The following is a 20,814-nucleotide window of genomic DNA, read 5'->3' on the forward strand; positions in this document are numbered from 1 at the left end:
GACTGATAGTACGGTTAACTTTGGTATTGTGTAGCATTGTATTGTAAAGCATGGTGAAACGAACCGGGATCAATTTATCATAATCATATACCGAAGTTAACCGTACTATTGTTCAATTAATTTGAACACTTATAGGTACAGAAAGAACACATTTTTTGTTGTGAAACTAAATTTGATTATTACGTTCTGTCTTTCCATTTGCCCGTCTGTCTCTCGTTCAGTTCATCAATCCAAACACAAAACGAACCAAAAGAACGTCTTATATATCATCTTTATTCAATTTAAGCAACAAGAAAGGAGATGGTAAAAGTGGACTTTTTGTTTTGGTCAAAATTTGATTTTTACATTGTCTTCCGTTCGGCTCTCTCTCTAAGAAAAATAGAACAAAACAAGTCAGAACAATATTTTATACAGCAACAACAAAGAAAACTTAATTACTATTTTAAATTGTGTCGAGTTCCGATGTCTATAATAAGGTTCTTTGATGAAGATAATAAGACGAAATCTTATCAGATATTAAAATGTTTTCGAAGCTACCCTAAACAGATAAGAGTTTTATGTCTAAAATAAAATGGGAAAGGCTATTGAAAATCAATATGCAATATATCCATTGCTCTAAAGTAATTCATATTTCAATTATATGTCAATTTTGCGCTAAAAAGTATATACATCATAAACATATTTTTTCATATATCTTTACAAAACCATATATGATTTGTTATTTGTTATTCCTGTTAAAATCATAATCTCTATGAAAAAAACGACACGCATATATACATTTTTTTCTATTTTTACATTAAAACACAATCCTGCGTTTATAAGTCTATAACGTCTTTAGAATTTCAGATCGGGCTTCGGCACTTTTACAGCAAAACTCATCTGATAGAACGAAGACGCTCTATGATATCATTCCTGTCTACTTTTCGATATATAGTGGACTCCGGTAACTACATGTAATTATTGTTCAAGTTTATTATCATGCAATTTATAACATCCAGAAGGTTTGCATATTGACCAGTCTATGCGAAATGGAGCATTTAACCCCACATAGCACTTTAGAATCTTGTCAGTTTTGTTTTTACATAGGATTCACATTTGTTCGTAGCTTCTTTTCATTATTTCCACGTCGAGTAGAAATGATAAACGGAATTCATTATTTCGGAATATGTTATATACAAGAAAACTTGACTGCCGGGTTATCTTTGTTCATACTCGGACTTGCTGTACTTGATGGCTCTTTGACGCCTTCCTTACACATGTCCAGGTTTTCCTTCCGTAGTTGTTCGAATTTTTCTTTGTCATATAATTCTGTTTCTTGAAAATAGACGCCATGGTCCTCTGTGTTCGGAATAAACCATTCATGAGAAACACTTCCTATGTTGCTTGATCCGGAGTTGAGAGATTCTGATTTTATATCGCCTTCCCATGACACAGTACAAAACCGACCGACGGGTGTTATAACAATCTTTGTATAATCGCTTTCCACCCCAAGGTCATAAGGAGATGATCCGTTTTTATATAAAGGAAAATTGCCGCTGCATTTATATTCAATACAAGCTCCACCATTCTCTACGGCGACAGTACGAATTCCCAGGATTGTGTCCTCTATTCCACTCTTTGGGCCAGCTTTACTTTTAACCGAGAAGGAAAGACCTGATGTTTGTCCATGCACAGCTATTTTTATCATACAAATTTTAAAGTTGGAAAATTTCGCCGGTTTTTTACACGGATACCATAACTTCGGTCCAATTTCGTTTGGTCTCGTGATGCCTTCATATGGATCAGTATCAATAAGTGTGTATTTTTGGATTGTATTAATTGAACGACTTTGGAAAAATCGAAACTGTGTCGCGGAAGAAGACGCAGCTGCAAACCAACTAGTATACCAAGGACCATCATAAGATGAGACGAACTTCGATTTGAAGCTGATTGGACTGGTCGTCGTTTCATAATTCAGACGGGAACGCTCTTTCGATGATAGGCCACTTAAACCTGAACGTCCAGGTTCATATTCCTCGTCTATTCTGTACGCTTTGACATATCCCCAAGCATCATAACGACAAAATGTGAACATGTCATACCCACTGCTACTAGAAATGTCCTTGACCGCCGTAACATACTCTGACGTACTATTATACTTTTCCCCGGGATTCGTCATATGTATGACTCGAACAGTGTAGCCATTAACTGGGTCATTATTTGTGTCTGTTACCGATGTTTTAAAGTAGCATCTGCTGAATCCGCTATAGCAGTCTAGGTTGATAGCCTCGAATGCACTTATGGAAACCTGTCCCACGATATAGGTTCTTCCATCAGTTTGCCTCTTGCGTCGTTTTGATGTCTCTACGACCATAGATCCTACCTCTTCCCATTGTCCAGTCACTTTGTTGAGTCCCCAAAGCTTAGCATCAGTAACATTTCCGGAATACGTACTTTCAACAAGGGTAGCGTCAAGTGTGATGGTCACGTTTCCGACAACGTTCAATTTGTTTTCATATTCATCTTCTAAATCTATGACAACAACACCAAAGGTCTGAAGATCCTGTGTGTCACCCTCTGCATCAGTGAATTCAAACGTTCCGGGCGCAGCTGATATACTACTTAGGTTTCTTGGGTCAAATATGTTCACACTAGCCTTTACCACTCCGTTGTAAGGGTTGCCGGACGCGTCCACGTAGGAGTTTTTAGATATTGTCATCTCTGCTAGGGCCGGCATACCACTAATGTTTCCCATCGAAACTGTGTTTTCGACATATGATGAAATGTTAATGCGAGGCGTTGCTTCCATCAGCGTAATTTTTTTTGTTACACTGAACCTTCCATTGTTTCACCAAATGTAAGAACTCTTGTGGTTGTCAATAAGGTTTTGAAGACAGTGTATTCTATCGTTAGCGCTACGCTTAAGGTACCGGCGGGTAGAGTGAATGAAAACACACCAGTAAATGTAGTCCTCGCTACAGATGACCCATTCACGTATACTGTACCGAGACGTAACGCGTCACCAGTATTGAGTCCATTGACCTGGCCTTGTACTTTGATATCAGCAGACGAACATTCGCCACAGGAGCATCCAGTTACAACGATCACCTCCAGGGTATAGTCACTGCACTGGATCGTCCGTTCTTCGTCTGCAGAAGGTGTGCAGCAGAACTTCTTGCTAGGACCACATAATCCATCTTCATTGTTGGAACTGCGACATGTCTTCCTGGCGCATCCTCCAACTTCATACAGAGTTGTATTGTCAGGCTGAACACAGTCGGATGGAAGACTTATTTTTCTCTCTTCATATGCATCCTCGCAAAACTCGGCTTGTGTCGCTGTAAAATAAGAACACCAATGGTGTAGGTAAAACTATTTTATCTTGATATCCTTAACTAAGTCCTCTAATTAGTTTTCAGGGTCGGATGCATAACGCAATCCCTTTTGGGTAGTGCAATATGCTGTCACCCATGACATCTCTATATTTTGGCATATTGATAATACGTTACATCTCTACGATATGTAGGAGCTATTTTGTTTAGTTTTTCTTATTCTGAATCCCAGATTTTCCTAAAACATTACAATAAACGGAACAAAAATCTAGCGCCTTCCTCCCTTTTTCTCTCTTGCATACTCTCATATCATTTTTTACAAATAAACAAATATGGTACATGACATGAACTTATAAAACGATCAGATGCATTGTGAAATTATTGTATGCGTTTTTTGTTGATGATGTATGTTAACTATAAATATATATTGCTTGTCAAATAAGGTAAGTTGAAAAGTATACATTAAAGTAAACCGGGAAATTTTCGCTGCAGTTTAATTTTTTCCTGTTTCGGCCTCCGTGATTAGAGCGCTGTTTTTATAAAAGCGAATACATGTAAACAATTATACTAAACATAGTAATAAAAAGTGAGTATACAGTAATTGATCTAGTCACTATCACTGTAAAGTACGTGAAAGTTTGACTTACATTTCACGGTCAGCAGGGCTGACGCTGAATACACAGCTCCCACGGGGCTGTTAGCGCGACACTTGTACTCGCCACTGTCGGTTATAGTGACGTCATTCAGTGTCAGATTGTATCCATCCGGGTACTTTGTATCGTCAATCAAAACACCGTCCTTCATCCTAAGATAAAATTAGGATTATATACTCATTAAACAATATAATTAAACATTGATAGTTTTTGGAAATTCTTGTTTCAAAAATATGAAACTAAAGCAATGATACGTTTTTGCAGAATTTTCCAAAAACAAACCAGGCTTTTAGAACAGACTTGAACCAATAACACCTTTTTCGTTTGGTAAGAATTTTAATAAAGCATAACGATTATGTTCAGCAAGCCCTAATAATTCATTTACAGCGAATTGTGATATGTCTGGTGAAAAGCTAGTACATTCTATGAGCCACTGGTTGTAAAGTGGGACTGATTATCGGGTCGGTGGCGAATGGATTATCGGACAATGTGTAGAGTTTGACTAGTTGTACAGTGTGACTAGTTGTAGTGTTGGACTATAGGGTTTATGGTTGATGGTTATAAAGTCTATAACATTTCGTTGCATTGTATCTTATTTAGTACAATTGGTGAGTAATATGACCACATACCATTCATAACTGGTGATAGCAGGATTTCCGTACGCTTCACAACAAAACGTGACATTTTCTCCCTTGAGACGGACTCGGGACTTTGGATTCATACTGATGACAGGGTACTCTACAAGTTATATAATGTTTGAAAACTAATGTCTCTCTATACCTTTCTACATGATATATTTACAACTTCAATTAATAACTTTTTAATACCACAATATATTCACCGATCAAATATTTAGTACAATAGTTAGGAACAATTGCAAACATGTTTTTTCTAGCCATCATTTACTTTTACCAGACCTAGTCCATGCTGTCTTACTATACTTGATAATCTGGACTAAACAACTATTACACATTAATTATTTAACACGAAAAAGATGTCTACCTGTGAGAGACATCTGTACAGTGACGGTAGTGCCTGTTACTACAACAGTGACGTCAGCGTAGCCAGCCCTGGTGACGACAATTTCTATAGCCTCACATGTCGTGTCTAACACAAAGCCACCAGTTTCATTGGTTGTTGCTAACGTTTTGTATGGAACGCTAGCGTGTGCGATTGAAGCCTCGTTTAAGGGAACGTTGACATGGTTACGTACAATTCCATGCACAGTGTTAGACAAACATTCACATGCTGTACAATCGGCGTTGCGGACACCAGTGGAACAAGTCTGAGAACAATCTAAAAGGGAAGGTAAAACACAAAAAATCAGTTCTTTTCTGTGATCTATTAACACCTGATATTTATGTAACAGCCGATTAATACGAGAGGGAATAATATCCTAATGGCGAACAGAGTTTACAGCCGATAAGCGTGGTCAGTGACTGCATTTGTGCACGGTCGCATGTTAGTGCATCGCTGGACAAACTAGCTGGACAGTAGTACAGTATTATTCCCTTGTTATGGACAATGTTAGACTTGTTGCTGTCTTTTAAAAAACAAGCTTCACATTGATAAATAATGCATATATCGTCAACACTCCGAATATTTGTTCCCAGAAAAGGTATCCTCAAGTTTTTCCTTCCATTTCTCCACATTTTTTTTATCACAATCAGTATTTCCTAACCCTTAAATATGTGTAAGGTTTACCTCGGATCAGTGATCGTACCTGGACAGCTCCACGTGTTGCATGTCTGAGACTGTGACGAATTTCCAACACAGTCAAGGTAAGAGGAGGATGACTTCTGACAAACTCTCGTCCTTAACTGTGTACCTCCTCCACAAGTGACGTCACACACTGCCCAGCCTAACCAAGTGGTCCATACTCCGTACACTGTATAGGAATAATAATGCTTGAATGTAAAACAGTTCTTAACTACGTTCAAAAGGCGTCAGGGGCCTGTTCTGTGACCAGGATTATTCCCCTTTCATGGGGCTTATATACAATTTACTTATTGACCAAATAAAATCAAAGGAATGATAAGAGTCTGCTGAAAAGAACAGCCCAATACTATATCTAAATAATACACGGATGAATTTATTATGTAATAATTTTCAATCAAATACTTTGCAATGTCTCTTGGTTAGAGGCCGTAAGTTGGTTAGACAATTACAGTACCTGGACAAGTTGCCACTGAACATGCTGTCGTCTCCACATATTCGCCCTGGCAGATCGGGTCACTCGTCGATGAACGACGACAGGTTCTGTATCTTGTGTGATATCCGGTTCCACAAGTGGCTCCACAGGACGTCCACGATCCCCATTTATTCCATGTTCCATTGGCTGTCGATTGTGTATGATATCATATGATACAGCGTTATTTTTAATTGAAGGATGAAAGAAAAACGTATCTCAATATTGTTGTGGTATGTTGCGTGTCAACAACGACCTAATTTGTAACAACAACCTCATGCGTAACAACAACTCAATTTGTGACAACAACCCAATATGTAACAACAACCTAATATGTAACAACAACCCAATGTGTGACAACAACCTAATTTGTTACAACAACCAGATGTGTAACAATAACTCAATGTGTAACAACAACCCAATGTGTGACAACAACCTAATATGTAACAACAACCCAATATGTAACTACAACCCAATATGTAACAACAACCCAATTTGTGACAACAACCCAATGTGTAACAACAACCTTATATGTAACAACAACCCAATGTATGACAACAACCCAATGTGTAACTACAACCCAATGTGTGACAACAACCTAATTTGTACCAACAACCATATGTGTAACAATAACCCAATGTGTAACAACAACCCAATGTGTGGCAACAACCTAATTTGTAACAACAACCATATGTGTAACAATAACCCAATGTGTGACAACAAGCCAATATGTAACAACAACCCAATGTGTGACAGTAATTTGTTACAACAACCATATGTGTAACAATAACCCAATGTGTAACAACAACCCAATGGGTGACAACAACCTAATTTGTTACAACAACCATATGTGCAACAATAACCCAATGTGTAACAACAACCCAATGGGTGACAACAACCTAATTTGTTACAACAACCATATGTGTACCAATAACTCAATGTGTAACAACAACCCAATGTGTGACAACAACCTAATGTTTAACAACAACAATATGTCTGACAACAACCCAATATGTAACAACAACCCAACGTGTGACAACAAACCCAATGTGTAACAATAACCCCATGGGTGACAACAACCCTATGTGTAACAACAACCTCAAGCGTAACAACAACCCAATGTGTAACAATAACCTAATGTGTGACAACAACCCAATGTGTAACAACAACCCAATATGTAACAACAACCCAATGTGTGACAGTAATTTGTTACAACAACCATATGTGTAACAATAACCCAATGTGTGAAAACAACCCAATGTGTGACAACAACCTCATGCGAAACAACAACCTAATTTGTTACAACAACCATATGTGTACCAATAACTCAATGTGTAACAACAACCCAAGGTGTGACAACAACCTAATATGTAACAACAACCCAATGTTTGACAACAACGTAATTTGTTACAACAACCATATGTGTAACAATAACCCAATGTGTAACAACACCCCAATGTGTGACAACAACCTAATATGTAACAACAACCCAATATGTAGCTACAACCCAATATGTAACAACAACCCAATTTGTGACAACAACCCAATGTGGAACAACAGCCTTATATGTAACAACAACCCAATGCATGACAACAACCCAATGTGTAACAACAACCTTATATGTAACAACAACCCAATGCATGACAACAACCCAATGTGTAACAACAACCAAATGTGTGACAACAACCTAATTTGTAACAACAACCATATGTGTAACAATAACCCAATGTGTAACAACACCCCAATGTGTGACAACAACCTAATATGTAACAACAACCCAATATGTAACTACAACCCAATATGTAACAACAACCCAATTTGTGACAACAACCCAATGTGGAACAACAGCCTTATATGTAACAACAACCCAATGCATGACAACAACCAAATGTGTAACAACAACCCAATGTGTGACAAAAACCTAATTTGTAACAACAACCATATGTGTAACAACAACCCAATGTGTGACAAAAACCTAATTTGTAACAACAACCATATGTGTAACAACAACCCAATGTGTGACAACAACCTCATGCGTAACAACAACCCAATGTGTAACAATAACCCAATGTGTGACAACAACCCAATGTGTGACAACAACCTCATGCGTAACAACAACCTAATTTGTTACAACAACCATATGTGTAACAATAACACAACCCAATGTGTAACAACAACCTAATATGTAACAACAACCCAATATGTAACTACAACCCAATATGTAACAACAACCCAATATGTAACAACAACCCAAAATGTTACACCCAATGTGTGACAACAACCCAACGTGTGACAACAACCTAATTTGTGACAACAACCCAATGTGTAACAGCAACCCAATGTGTGACAACAACCAAATATGAAACAACAACCTAACAAACAACCCAATGTGTAACAACAACCCCATGCGTCCAATGTGTGACAACAACCCAATTTGTGACAACAACCCAATGTGTAGCAACAACGTTATATCTAACAACAACCCAATGTATGACAACAACGTAATTTGTTACAACAACCATATGGGTAACAATAACCCAATGTGGGACAACAACCCTATGTGTAACAACAACCTCAAGCGTAACAACAACCCAATGTGTAACAATAACCTAATGAGAGACAACAACCCAATGGGTAACAACAACCCAATGTGTGACAAAAACCTCATGCGTAACAACAACCTAATTTGTTACAACAACCATGTGTGTAACAATAACCCAATGTGTAACAACACCCCAATGTGTGACAACAACCCAACGTGTGACAACAACCTAATTTGTGACAACAACCCAATGTTGTACAACAACCTAATATTTAACAACAACCCAATATGTAACAACAACCCAATTTATGAAAACAACCCAATGTGTAGCAACAACCTAAAATGTAACAACAACCCAATGTGTGCCAACAACCTAATTTGTTACAACAACCATATGGGTAACAATAACCCAATGTGGGACAACAACCCTATGTGTAACAACAACCCCATGCGTAACAACATCCCAATGGGTCACAATAACCTAATGTGTGAGAACAACCCAATGTGTGACAACAACCTCATAATAACCCCATGTGTGACAACAACCCTATGTGTGACAACAACCGCAGGCGTAACAACAACCCAATGTGTAACAATAACCCAATGTGTGACAACAACCCTATGTGTAACAACAACCCCATGCGTAACAACATCCCAATGGGTAACAATAACCTAATGTGTGAGAACAACCCGATGTGTGACAACAACCCAATGTGTGACAACAACCTCATGCGTAACAACAACCCAAAGTGTAACAATAACCCAATGTGTGACAACAACCTAATTTGTAAAACAACCTAATGTTTAACAACAACCATGTGTGTGACAACAACCCAATATGTAACTACAACCCAATGTGTGACAACAACCAAATATGTAACAACAACCTAATATGTAACAACAACCCAATGTGTGACAACAACCATATCTGTATCAATAACCCAATGTGTGACAACAACCCTATGTGTGACAACAACCTCATGCGTAACAACAACCCAAAGTGTAACAATAACCAAATGTGTGACAACAACCCAATATGTAACAACAACCCAATGTGTGACAACAAACCCAATGTTTAACAACAACCCAATGTGTGACAACAACCTAATTTCTTACAACAACCATATGTGTAGCAATAACCCAATGTGTGACAACAACCCTATGTGTAACAACAACCTCATGCGTAACAACAACCCAAAATGTAACAACAACCCAATGTGTAACAATAACCCAATGTGTGACAACAACCCTATGTGTGACAACAACCCTATGTGTGACAACAACCTAATGTGTAACAACAACCTCATGCGTAACAACAACCCAATGTGTGACAACAACCTAATATGTAACAACAACCCAATATGCAACAACAACCCAATTTGTGACAACAACCCAATGTGGAAGAACAACCTTATATGTAACAACAACCCAATGCATGTAACAACAACCCAATGTGTGACAACAACCCAATGTGGAACAACAACCTTATATGTAACAACAACCCAATGCATGTAACAACAACCCAATGTGTGACAACAACCCAATGTGTAACAACAACCCAATGTGTGACAACAACCCAATGTGTGACAACAACCCAATGTGTAACAACAACCCAATGTGTGACAACAACCTAATATGTAACAACAACCCAATATGTAACAACAACCCAATTTGTGACAACAACCCAATGTGGAACAACAACCTTATATGTAACAACAACCCAATGCATGACAACAACCCAATGTGTAACAACAACCCAATGTGTGACAACAACCTAATTTGTAACAACAACCATATGTGTAACAATAACCCAATGTGTGAAAACAACCCAATGTGTGACAACAACCTAATGTTTAACAACAACCATATGTGTAACAACAACCCAATATGTAACAACAACCCAATGTGTGACAACAACCAAATATGTAACACCAACCTAATAAGTAACAACAACCCAATGTGTGACACCAACCAAATATGTAACAACAACCCAATGTGTGACAACAACCCAAAATGTAACAACAACCCAATGTGTGACAACAACCCAATGTTTAACAACAACCCAATGTTTGACAACAACTTAATTTGTTACAAAAACCATATGTGTAACAATAACCCAATGTGTGACAACAACCCTATGTGTGACAACAACCTCATGCGTAACAACAACCCAATGTGTAACAATAACCTAATGTGTGACAACAACCCAATGTGTAACAACAACCTAAAATGTAACAACAACCCAATGTGTGACAACAACCCTATGTGTGACAACAACCTCATGCGTAACAACAACCCAATGTGTAACAATAACCTAATGTGTGACAACAACCCAATGTGTAACAACAACCTAAAATGTAACAACAACCCAATGTGTGACAACAACCCAATGTGTGACAACAACCCAATGTGTAACAACAACCTAAAATGTAACAACAACCCAATGTGTGACAACAACCCTATGTGTGACAACAACCTAATGTGTGACAACAACCCAATTTGTGACAACAACCCAATGTGTGACAACAACTCAATGTGTAACAACAACCTAATATGTTACAACAACCCAATGTGTGACAACAACCCAATGTGTAACAACAACCTAATATGTAAAAACAACCCAATGTGTGACAACAACCTAATTTGTTACAACAACACAAAATGTAAAAACAACCCAATGTGTGACAACAACCCAATGTTTAACAACAACCCAATGTTTGACAACAACGTAATTTGTTACAACAACCATATGTGTAACAATAACCTAATGTGTGACAACAACCAAATGTGTGACAACAACCCAATGTTTGACAACAACCTAATATTTAACAACAACCCAATATGTAACAACAACCCAATGTGTGACAACAACCCTATGTGTGACAACAACCTCATGCGTAACAACAACCCAATGTGTAACAATAACCTAATGTGTGACAACAACCAAATGTGTGACAACAACCCAATGTGTGACAACAACCTAATATTTAACAACAACCCAATATGTAACAACAACCCAAAATGTTACAACAACCCAATTTTTGACAACAACCCAATGTGTAACAAGAACCTAATATGTAAAAACAACCCAATGTATGACAACAACCCGATGTGTAACAACAACCCAATGTGTGACAACAACCTAATTTGTTACAACAACCCAATGTGTAACAACAACCCAATGTGTGACAACAACCCAATGTGTAACAACAACCTAATATGTGACAACAACCTAATATGTAACAACAACCCAATGTGTGACAACAACCCAATGTGTAACAACGACTTAATATGTAACAACAACCCTCTGTGTGACAACAACCCAATGTGTAACAACAACCTAATGTGTGACAACAACCAAATGTGTAACAACAATCTAAAGTGTAACAACAACCTAATTTGTAACAACAACCCCATGTGTAACAATAACCGAATGTTACAACAACCATATGTGTAACAATAACCCAATGTGTGACAACAACCCAATGTGTGACAACAACCTAATGTGTAACAACAACCCAATGTGTAACAACAACCCAATATGTAACAACAACCCAATGTGTTACAACAACCCAATTTGTAAAAACAACCTAAAATGTAGCAACAACCCAAAGTGTATCAACAATCCAATATGTATCAACAACTCAATTTGTACCAGCATACTAATATCCATTCATATGAAAGCTCCCCGTACTACGGCCAAGAACTGCGCTCAAAGAACGGGTTTCTTTCTGGCATGACTAAAATTTTATAGATTTATGAAAAGAAAACCATAACAGATGGAACCATTGACTTCAAACTGTTGTACTGTCCCTTTAACCATCTCAGCTAATTGATCAACGGAAGTGTACTCGCCTACTTGTGCTACAGTTTCATCCAGAACGAAATTAAGAGGTTACTCATCTTACATGGATCTCTAATTAATATTGTATTATTGGTGCTTGATCAAGCATATTCCCGGGGATCGTGGCACGTGTGTTCGTCATCGCTGACTGATTGTTTTTCTTTAAGTTGTTTTATCAATTTATCGTTTTTTACCTGTATGTAAACATATAATACAATCCAAGTTGCCTACTGAATGATTTTAACAGTATACATGTTTAAAGAACAACTTGAACAAACAAAAAACAAAAAAAGGCAAAAATTATATGACAATAGATCATTTTAAAAATGGGATGATCACGCATTATGATGTAACGATCTTAACATATTTTGCAGGTTACAGTGTTTACAGTTAACTTGGCACAACTTCGAACATCATAGACAGACACAATAAAAACGTGGATTTCTTTAAACTTTAATTACAATATTGGTAGAAATCATTTATTAACCACTAATCCAACCTCAAATGTTTATTTTTGATTATTGGGCATGTAAATAGAAATGCGTACTTGATAAAACGTCAGATACTTACTACCTGGTGCCGTAGTGGTTGTCTCTAATCCTGAAGTACTGTTTGTGAGTTGAGGACCTATGTAATTATATTTACACATTATTCAGTACGTATCAAAATATGTCAAGTGTTGAGGAGAAATTAAAATAAAGCCGCAGTCAGGAAATCAATTAAGTATAATTACTTGAGCATGTACCAGAACCATGGAATGCATAGATGTGATAATTACCAAGGCACTTTGTTATCTAGAAGGTAGCACGTCTGGTATAAAGGGGCATTTTTCATCGCTCCTTTACTGGTAATATCTTAAAAACGCATTACTTACAATAACAACAATTACAACAGCTAGAAAATAGGAAAACAAAAATAAAACAACAAAAACTAAGATGATATCTAAGTATAGGATGAAAGTTTTGGTCTGTACATCAAATGTGTTATTGGGTTTTTTACAATCATCCGGTTAGATCTATATAGAAAAAACTCGTAATTTTTTGGATTTGTTATTTCTTAGACATTATACTGATGTTTTCGTTGAAATGGAATGTCGATTGTTACATGGAAGGAAGCAACAATATACATGTAGATTAAAATCCCGGTTTGATAGATTATGAGTTGTACCAGGGTATAAATGTGAGATGTGTCATTAGTTAAACGGAAGGAGGTAACAATACGGTTTATTATACCAGACAGTGCTATAAATGTGAGATGTGTAAATAGTTGAATGGAAGGAGGTAGCAATACGGTTTAATATACCGATTTGATAGATTGTTGGCTGTACCAGACCAGGGTATAAATGTGAGAACTATTCGGGAACTCTACTATCGAAAATTGTACCACTTCTGGTATGAAGAAAACATTTTCATCGCTCAGGTACGGACAACGATTCCATAACGCATCATGTCTTCCCCTTACAGCAATATTATTAAAAATCAGTGAGAAACTATTATTAAGGTCAGTATTACCTGTTGTAGGGGAACTTGCTGTGGTCGTAGTGGATGTTGATGCTGATGTTTTACCTAAAAAATAAAAAATAGATAAAAATATTATACATTACATAAAAATTATTAAACAACATTATGAATGTTTGGTATAATGTCACGAACCCAAACACCAATCAAGAGGCTTTTGACAAATAGGGAGTTGTGATCATATGGAAGTCTACGATCGCCAAAGAAAGGAAATAAATTATTTGTTCTTATAAAAAAGGAACAAACATATGATAGAATGATGTTTAGATTTGTACACGTATTCTTACACTCTTTTTGGTTACATTACAATCAGTTTATAGAGCTATTTATGTCAAGGCCATCTATAAACCCTTTCTGATAACGTTGTCGTTAGTAATAGTGCATACAGTAGTCCCTACATCATCGCTTCTATCTACCTCTTTATTCTAATTAGCGTTTTTTCTCTCTTTTTTCTGACATTTTAGATATCGTTGTTAAGAACCTCATTATTTTAAGACCAGGTTGGGTCACGGCGGCCGCTTCAATAAGGCACGTTTACTTATGGCAAGCGTAGCAACAGAAAAACCTCAAACACAACAGAACTCTCTCTGACCAGGATCATGAAGTCACCACTGACTTGCCTGTACATACGGCTGGTGTTGACATCAATAGAACATGGGATTATTTTAATATTACTTATTCTCGTTGTGTTTTTAATTTTGTTGATTTCGTGGGTAATCTGCACCCCCGAGGTCCATGACGTAGCTACACGTTTGATTTTAAAGCAAATTTCAGTTTTAATGGGTTCGCGTAATCAACGAGGTCATGTTCCAACGACAAGGTGTCAGTAAAACCACGAAATGTCGTCGGCCGTACGATATATCTGATTTCACAGTATATATTTATCCCTGTAAGTGTTCAGTAAATATCCTACTAATAATGATCAACAAAATGGGGGCTTTTAACAGTAATATACAAGTTTCATTACAAGCAAAATGGATAATGGCAAAAAAGTAACAAAATATTTTCAAATCATATTCAAATTACAACATTGGTAGAAATCATAAATTTACCAAAACTACCAACTCAAATGTGTATTTTCTAATTACGTGGCATGTAAATAGAAATATTAATTTGATAACACGTTAAATACTTGCCCCCTGTTGCCGGTGTGGTTGACTCTAATCCAGAAGTACTGACGGCTGTTGTCTCCTCACCTCCACCTGTATTCTGAGTACTACTTGAGAGTTGAGGACCTATGTAATTACGTTTACACATATTCAGGACGTATTATTATGTCAAATGTCGAGGAGAAATAAAGATAAAGCCGCAGTAAGGAAATCACTCAGGTATGATTACTTGAACGTGAACCAGGGCCATGGGGTGTTTACATGTGAGAAGTATTCAGGCACTTTGTTATCTAGAAGGTACCAATTGTGGTATACAGGGAAATTTCACATCGCTCTTTTACTGGAAATATACTTAAAACGTGTTACTTGCAATAACAACAACTACAACAGCTAGAAAATAGGAAAACATAAATAAAACCACAGAAACTAAGATGATAATTAAATATGGGATGGAGTTTTTCGTCTGTACATCAGAATTGTTAGACAATATTGTTTTTTTACAATCATCCGGTTAGATCTGTAAAGATAAAATTTCGCTGTTTTATTTTATTTCTAAGGCATTATACTGATGTTTTCGTAGAAATGGAATGTAGGTAGTTACATGGAAGGTAGAAACAATATACATTTAGTTTAAAATCCCGCTTTGATAGATTTTGAGTTGTACCAGGGTATAAATGTGTAAATAATGTTATGGAAGGAGGTAACAATACTGTTTAATATCCCGATTTCATAGATAGTTGGCTGTACCAGACCAGGGTATAAACGTGAGAACTATTCGGGCTCAGGTACGGGCAACGAATCCATAACGCAGCCTGTCTTCCCCATAAAGCAACAATCTGTAAGAAACTATTATTACCTGTTGTAATGGAACTTGCTGTGGTCGTAGTGGGTGTTGATGCTGTTGGGCTACCTAAAGAATAAAAAAATAAAAAAATATTATACAACAACATTATGAATGTTTGGTATTATGTCGAGAACCCAAACACCAACCAAGAGGCTTTCTACAAATACGGAGTTGTGATCATATGGAAGCCTCCGATCGCAAACGAAAGAAAATAAATAAAAAGGGAAGACCGGCATACAACAAAATGGAAAGAGGTTTAGTTAATCAAAATCAAGATTAAGGAGTGGCTAATGCAAATGAATACAAATTATTTGTTTTTATAAAAAAGTAACAAAAATATGATAGAAATATGTTTAGATTTTTACACGCGTTCTCACACTCTTTTGTAACATTACAATCAGTTTGCACAGCTATTTATGTCAGGGCCATCTAAAAACCCTTTCTGATAACTTTAAGTCTTCAGTAATAATGTGTACAGTAGTCCCGATATCATCGCTTCTATCTACCTCTTTCCTCTAAATAGTGTTTTTTTGGGGGGGTTTCGGACATAAGGTATAGTTTGGTTACAGCGGCCGCTACAATAAGGCAAATTTACTGATGATTGGGAGTAGCAACAGAGACAACCTCAAACACATCAGAACTCTCTTTGACTAGGATCATGAAGTCACCACTGACTTGCCTGTACGTACGGCTGGTGTTGACATCAATAAAACATGGGATTATTTTGATATTACTTATTTTAGTTGAGTTTTCAATTTTGTTGGTGAGTAATCTTCACCCCAGAGGTCCATGACGTAGTTACAAGTTTGATTGAAAAGAAATTTTCCATTTCAATAGGTACTCGTCATTTACCAACGAAAAGGTGTCGGAAAAACCACGAAATGTTTGCCCTTCGAAATATCTGATTTCACAGTATGTATATATCCATACAAGTGTTCAGTTAATATCCTATTACTTATAATAAACAAAAATGGGGCTTTAAACAGCAGTACTGTTGTTGCGTTATACAAGCCGTGTAAAGGTAGGTAGAAACTCATAATGGAACTTACCAGAAAGCTTGCTTATAACAATAGAACAAATCGAGCCTTAATAAACATTAAATACAGAATAAAACCCATTCAAAACATTTTAATATCCTTCTCTGATGAACGTAACAGTTTGCCATTTTTTGAAGCAAGTAATGATGAGATAAATTTGTATAATGATCGCGTTGCAGCAAGTAATGATGAGATAAATTTGTATAATGATCGCGTTACTGTTTACCTTACCTTAATTCATTATCTGAATCCAAGTCATAAGATAGGACTGTCAATGCAAAACTAATCTTCCTGATTGAATATTAATCGGTAGGCATATTTGGTTAATATTTATTAAAAAATATTCATATGTTAAAGCTATATGACGAGAACGCCCATAAACCGTGTCAACACATTACAATGTGGACGCTATATCATAACCTGCACCTACATATAATGTAACAGTACTGTTCTAACAACTGCGTTACCCATGTATACTATCGCCCACAACAGCCGTCACGACAACTGTTAGTATTAAGGATGTAGTGCGGTGTCTGAAATCGGCACGGTCTACGGGAGGTAACTCTTACTACAATTTTGTCAAGATGTAAACATTCGGTAACATATGAAGATAGTATCACCATTTTATTCCTCAGGCGTTATCAATAAGGCCTAATAAAATGGAATTAATAAGTAAATGTGTTAAATGAATAACTACAAAAATATCAAACAAGTTGAGGTGTTTTACGAGGTACTCAACCCCATTTTCGGCGCCATTGTTGACGAATTGACAGACGACAACAATCTTGAGCGGTCAAAATGGGTAAAGTTAAGAAAAGGGCGTATTTCAAAACAAATAAGGCAAAGGAAAGACAGGGAAAGGCAAAGGAGGTATTAAAGAAATTCTACGAAAGTATTAAAGATGTGACAGAATCGCACGATGAAATGAAGAGATAGTAGAGCTACAGGAAGTGCACGCACTAGATCACAATTATGACAGCATCAACAGTACTAGTGAGCCAGTTGTCATTTTGGATGGAGGTTTAGTTGTAGAGGAAGGGACATTAAGTACCAGAGAAGATGTATGGAGAGGTGGTTGACATGTGGTAGAATTGGGAGTGTTGGCAGATGCATTGTCAGCATGCAGTAATTGTGGCCTGCACCATGCTACAGCCATGATCAATTATGGATGGATTATCAGCTATAATTAAGTTGAGGTTCAAAATCAAAAAAAAAATATGAATGTCACTGATAACCAATTAAGTAAAAGACACAACAGGATTTGGGATGCTAATTGCACAAAGGTCACATCAGGTATTTCTTAGCACAAATGTAAATCTTAATAAATTATACAGTGTAATTTGGACTTTTGTATTTTAGATATTTCTTGGATATACTAAATTTGTGACCTTGGCTGCCACTTGATCTAATATAACTTTCAACTTTTACTAGACACCAAGTTAAACATAATGTTGATCCCAGTAATTGGTTGGGCACCCAAAAAATAGAAATTTCACTCAAATGTGTGAACCCAACCTATGAAACACTTACTTTTTAGAAAGGGATACAAACAATATTTAAGATTTAATTCATTGAGGGGTAAATATCGGAATTATACCACAGGAAGTCACTTTATGTTAAATATTTTACCATGAAGGAGATGACTAAAACATTTAATCACAAAGTTATATAACAAACATGACAAAATGAATTTGAAAATGAAAAGATGATATCTATTTTCTAGCTATGATACATGCCGGCATTGGCGAGAGGCAAGTCATTAGTCTTCTTTCGGAGCTGAATATCCCTCATGTCAGTAAATGGACACTGCTAGCAAGGCAAAATGAAGCAGGTATTTATTTAGCAAAATTATACTTTTATCATAGTGTTTACTCAAACTATGTAAGTGAATGGGAATATGAAATGAAAGAAAATTTCAAGATATTGACTTGATTGTTGCTATAAGAACTTTGAGTTGATGACCTTTAACTTCAAAAACATCATTGTCATAGAAGTTTGTTGTGGGCGGGGCATCAGTGTCATAATGACACATCTAGTTTTCATCATTTATTTTACCTCTTTTTGCAGAAAACTTGTTTTTCCCAACTTAAAATGCACATTCACATAATGTTATATTTGAAAGTAGCAGTTTAGTTATAACATATACCAAATGACTAAATAATCACCACCAACTCAGGCATATTTTAAACTCAGCTTGAATGTTTATCAATTTTTTTCAGCACAGACTTCTCACATCACACAGATGGCAGCAGGTGACAAGAAATGGAGCATCTAGTCTTTCAGAAACAACCTATTTCTAACGGTGCATCAGATATCACAGGCATATCCATTTCAGGGAGCAGAATGTATCACCATGGCAAAGTGGTAACCTCATCCAGTATATCCTGTTCTCAAACAAGTTTTCCTTGCTGGACATAACATTTAAGTTTTTGATTGGCCTTTGTTATTTAATGCATTGGATTTTTTTTATTTTTTTTTATTTCAGAATTTGTAAAAAAAAATTGTCTTCATATGCACAAGAAAATGTATATATTAAGTTGTAACAGGTAATGATTACAATGCACATGATGCCTTAGAGTATGTCACATCTCTACAGCTGTTAGTTGATGAAAGCAATGTTTGTGTTCACTCATTTTCTGAAGCTGCTTTTGATTGTAATTATGTTTTATCCTCCCTTGCTTACTCTATGTGTATAAAGAAAAATATTTCATCTTACAATGATCTTGTAGAAAAGAAAATTTTGAGCAAAGGTGTGACCAGGAAAGCTGCTGGTAGTCATTTGTCTTTCCATAACTTGGAACTTGCCTACAATAGAAATGGTGAAGATGGACTCAAAATTGTATCATCTGAGACATGTGTAAGTGTAAGAGGAACAAAGTCTGCTAAGATCATTCAAGCTGTGTCAAATTACTTGTTTAAGCCCTAAAGTTAAGCAATTTAATAACAAGTAAGCATAATGTGAGCATGGCTTGCACATATCTAAAACTTTACACATTGATTTACCCTTGTCCGTCTGTAGGTATGTATATGTCCATACGTCCATCCCGATTTGGTTCAATTTTAAGTGTAGGTCAATTTCTCAGATAGTAGACATTGTATAGCAATGATACTTGGGTCAGTTTATAAATCTTTAATAGTTCAACGTGGTTCACTGTTAGCTAAGTCCCTTTGATCTACAGTTTACGCAGGAACGAAAAAAAAAATATATACATGGCATAGCATTGATACTTGGCTAGTGGGAAGATTTTTGAACGTGTTGAACGTCGAAATAGGGGAAATAAATGTAAACTTTAAAATCCTTCTTCTACCATAGTGATTAAGGGATTTCATCCTATTTTGGTCTGGAGGATCCTTAGGCCAAGGGCAGTCAATTTGTATAAACGGTGGGTGTGGCCCATAGGGCAGAGGGGGCGGGGTCAAATAGTGGAAATAGAGGTATAACCTTTGAAATCCTTCTTTTACCATAGGGAATGCAGGATTGTATCTGTTATTATTTGGGTGTATTCATTTAAAAAAGATGGCCTCTAGGCCGCCATTTTGGATTTTGTCATATGAAGTTTATTCTTGCTATTTCTGCAGAAATACTGGATAGATCTTTCTGAAATTTCATATGTACATGCAGTACCTACCATAGATTGCTATATCTTCATAACCTCATATCAAGTAATTGAAACACATTCCCAGGTGAGCGATATATGCCCTTTCTTGTATACTCAAATTAGCAAGTGTTTGGGGGGGGGGGGAGGGGGGATTTTAAATAACTAAAAAA

At 36.5% G+C, this 20,814-nt stretch overlaps 2 protein-coding genes across 3 annotated transcripts in view; both read right to left on the minus strand.

The window, feature by feature from the left end:
* Positions 1-255: 255 nt before the first annotated feature.
* Positions 256-2,808, minus strand: LOC110466979 (cartilage intermediate layer protein 1-like). The gene has a single exon (XM_021523817.1). The coding sequence runs from the start codon at positions 2,786-2,788 to the stop codon at positions 1,169-1,171; it is 1,620 nt and encodes a 539-aa protein (XP_021379492.1). The 5' UTR covers positions 2,789-2,808; the 3' UTR covers positions 256-1,168.
* LOC110466978 (cartilage intermediate layer protein 1-like) overlaps positions 2,783-20,814 on the minus strand; it is a 36,235-nt gene continuing 18,203 nt past the window's right edge. The window contains exons 2-11 of one of the 2 annotated variants that reach the window (XM_021523815.1): positions 16,021-16,074; positions 15,192-15,290; positions 14,050-14,103; positions 13,109-13,165; positions 6,138-6,302; positions 5,688-5,852; positions 4,967-5,260; positions 4,594-4,702; positions 3,959-4,116; positions 2,783-3,317 (exon numbers count right to left, since the gene is read on the minus strand). In XM_021523815.1, coding sequence (XP_021379490.1) covers positions 2,806-3,317; positions 3,959-4,116; positions 4,594-4,702; positions 4,967-5,260; positions 5,688-5,852; positions 6,138-6,302; positions 13,109-13,165; positions 14,050-14,103; positions 15,192-15,290; positions 16,021-16,074 — 1,667 coding nt within the window. In that variant the 3' untranslated portion in view covers positions 2,783-2,805. The remainder of the gene's footprint in view (positions 3,318-3,958; positions 4,117-4,593; positions 4,703-4,966; positions 5,261-5,687; positions 5,853-6,137; positions 6,303-13,108; positions 13,166-14,049; positions 14,104-15,191; positions 15,291-16,020; positions 16,075-20,814) is intronic. The other variant, XM_021523816.1, reaches the window with a different exon arrangement.

The sequence above is a fragment of the Mizuhopecten yessoensis genome, unplaced genomic scaffold (genome assembly GCF_002113885.1).
Source record: "Mizuhopecten yessoensis strain PY_sf001 unplaced genomic scaffold, ASM211388v2 scaffold11151, whole genome shotgun sequence".
Lineage (NCBI taxonomy): Eukaryota > Metazoa > Mollusca > Bivalvia > Pectinida > Pectinidae > Mizuhopecten > Mizuhopecten yessoensis.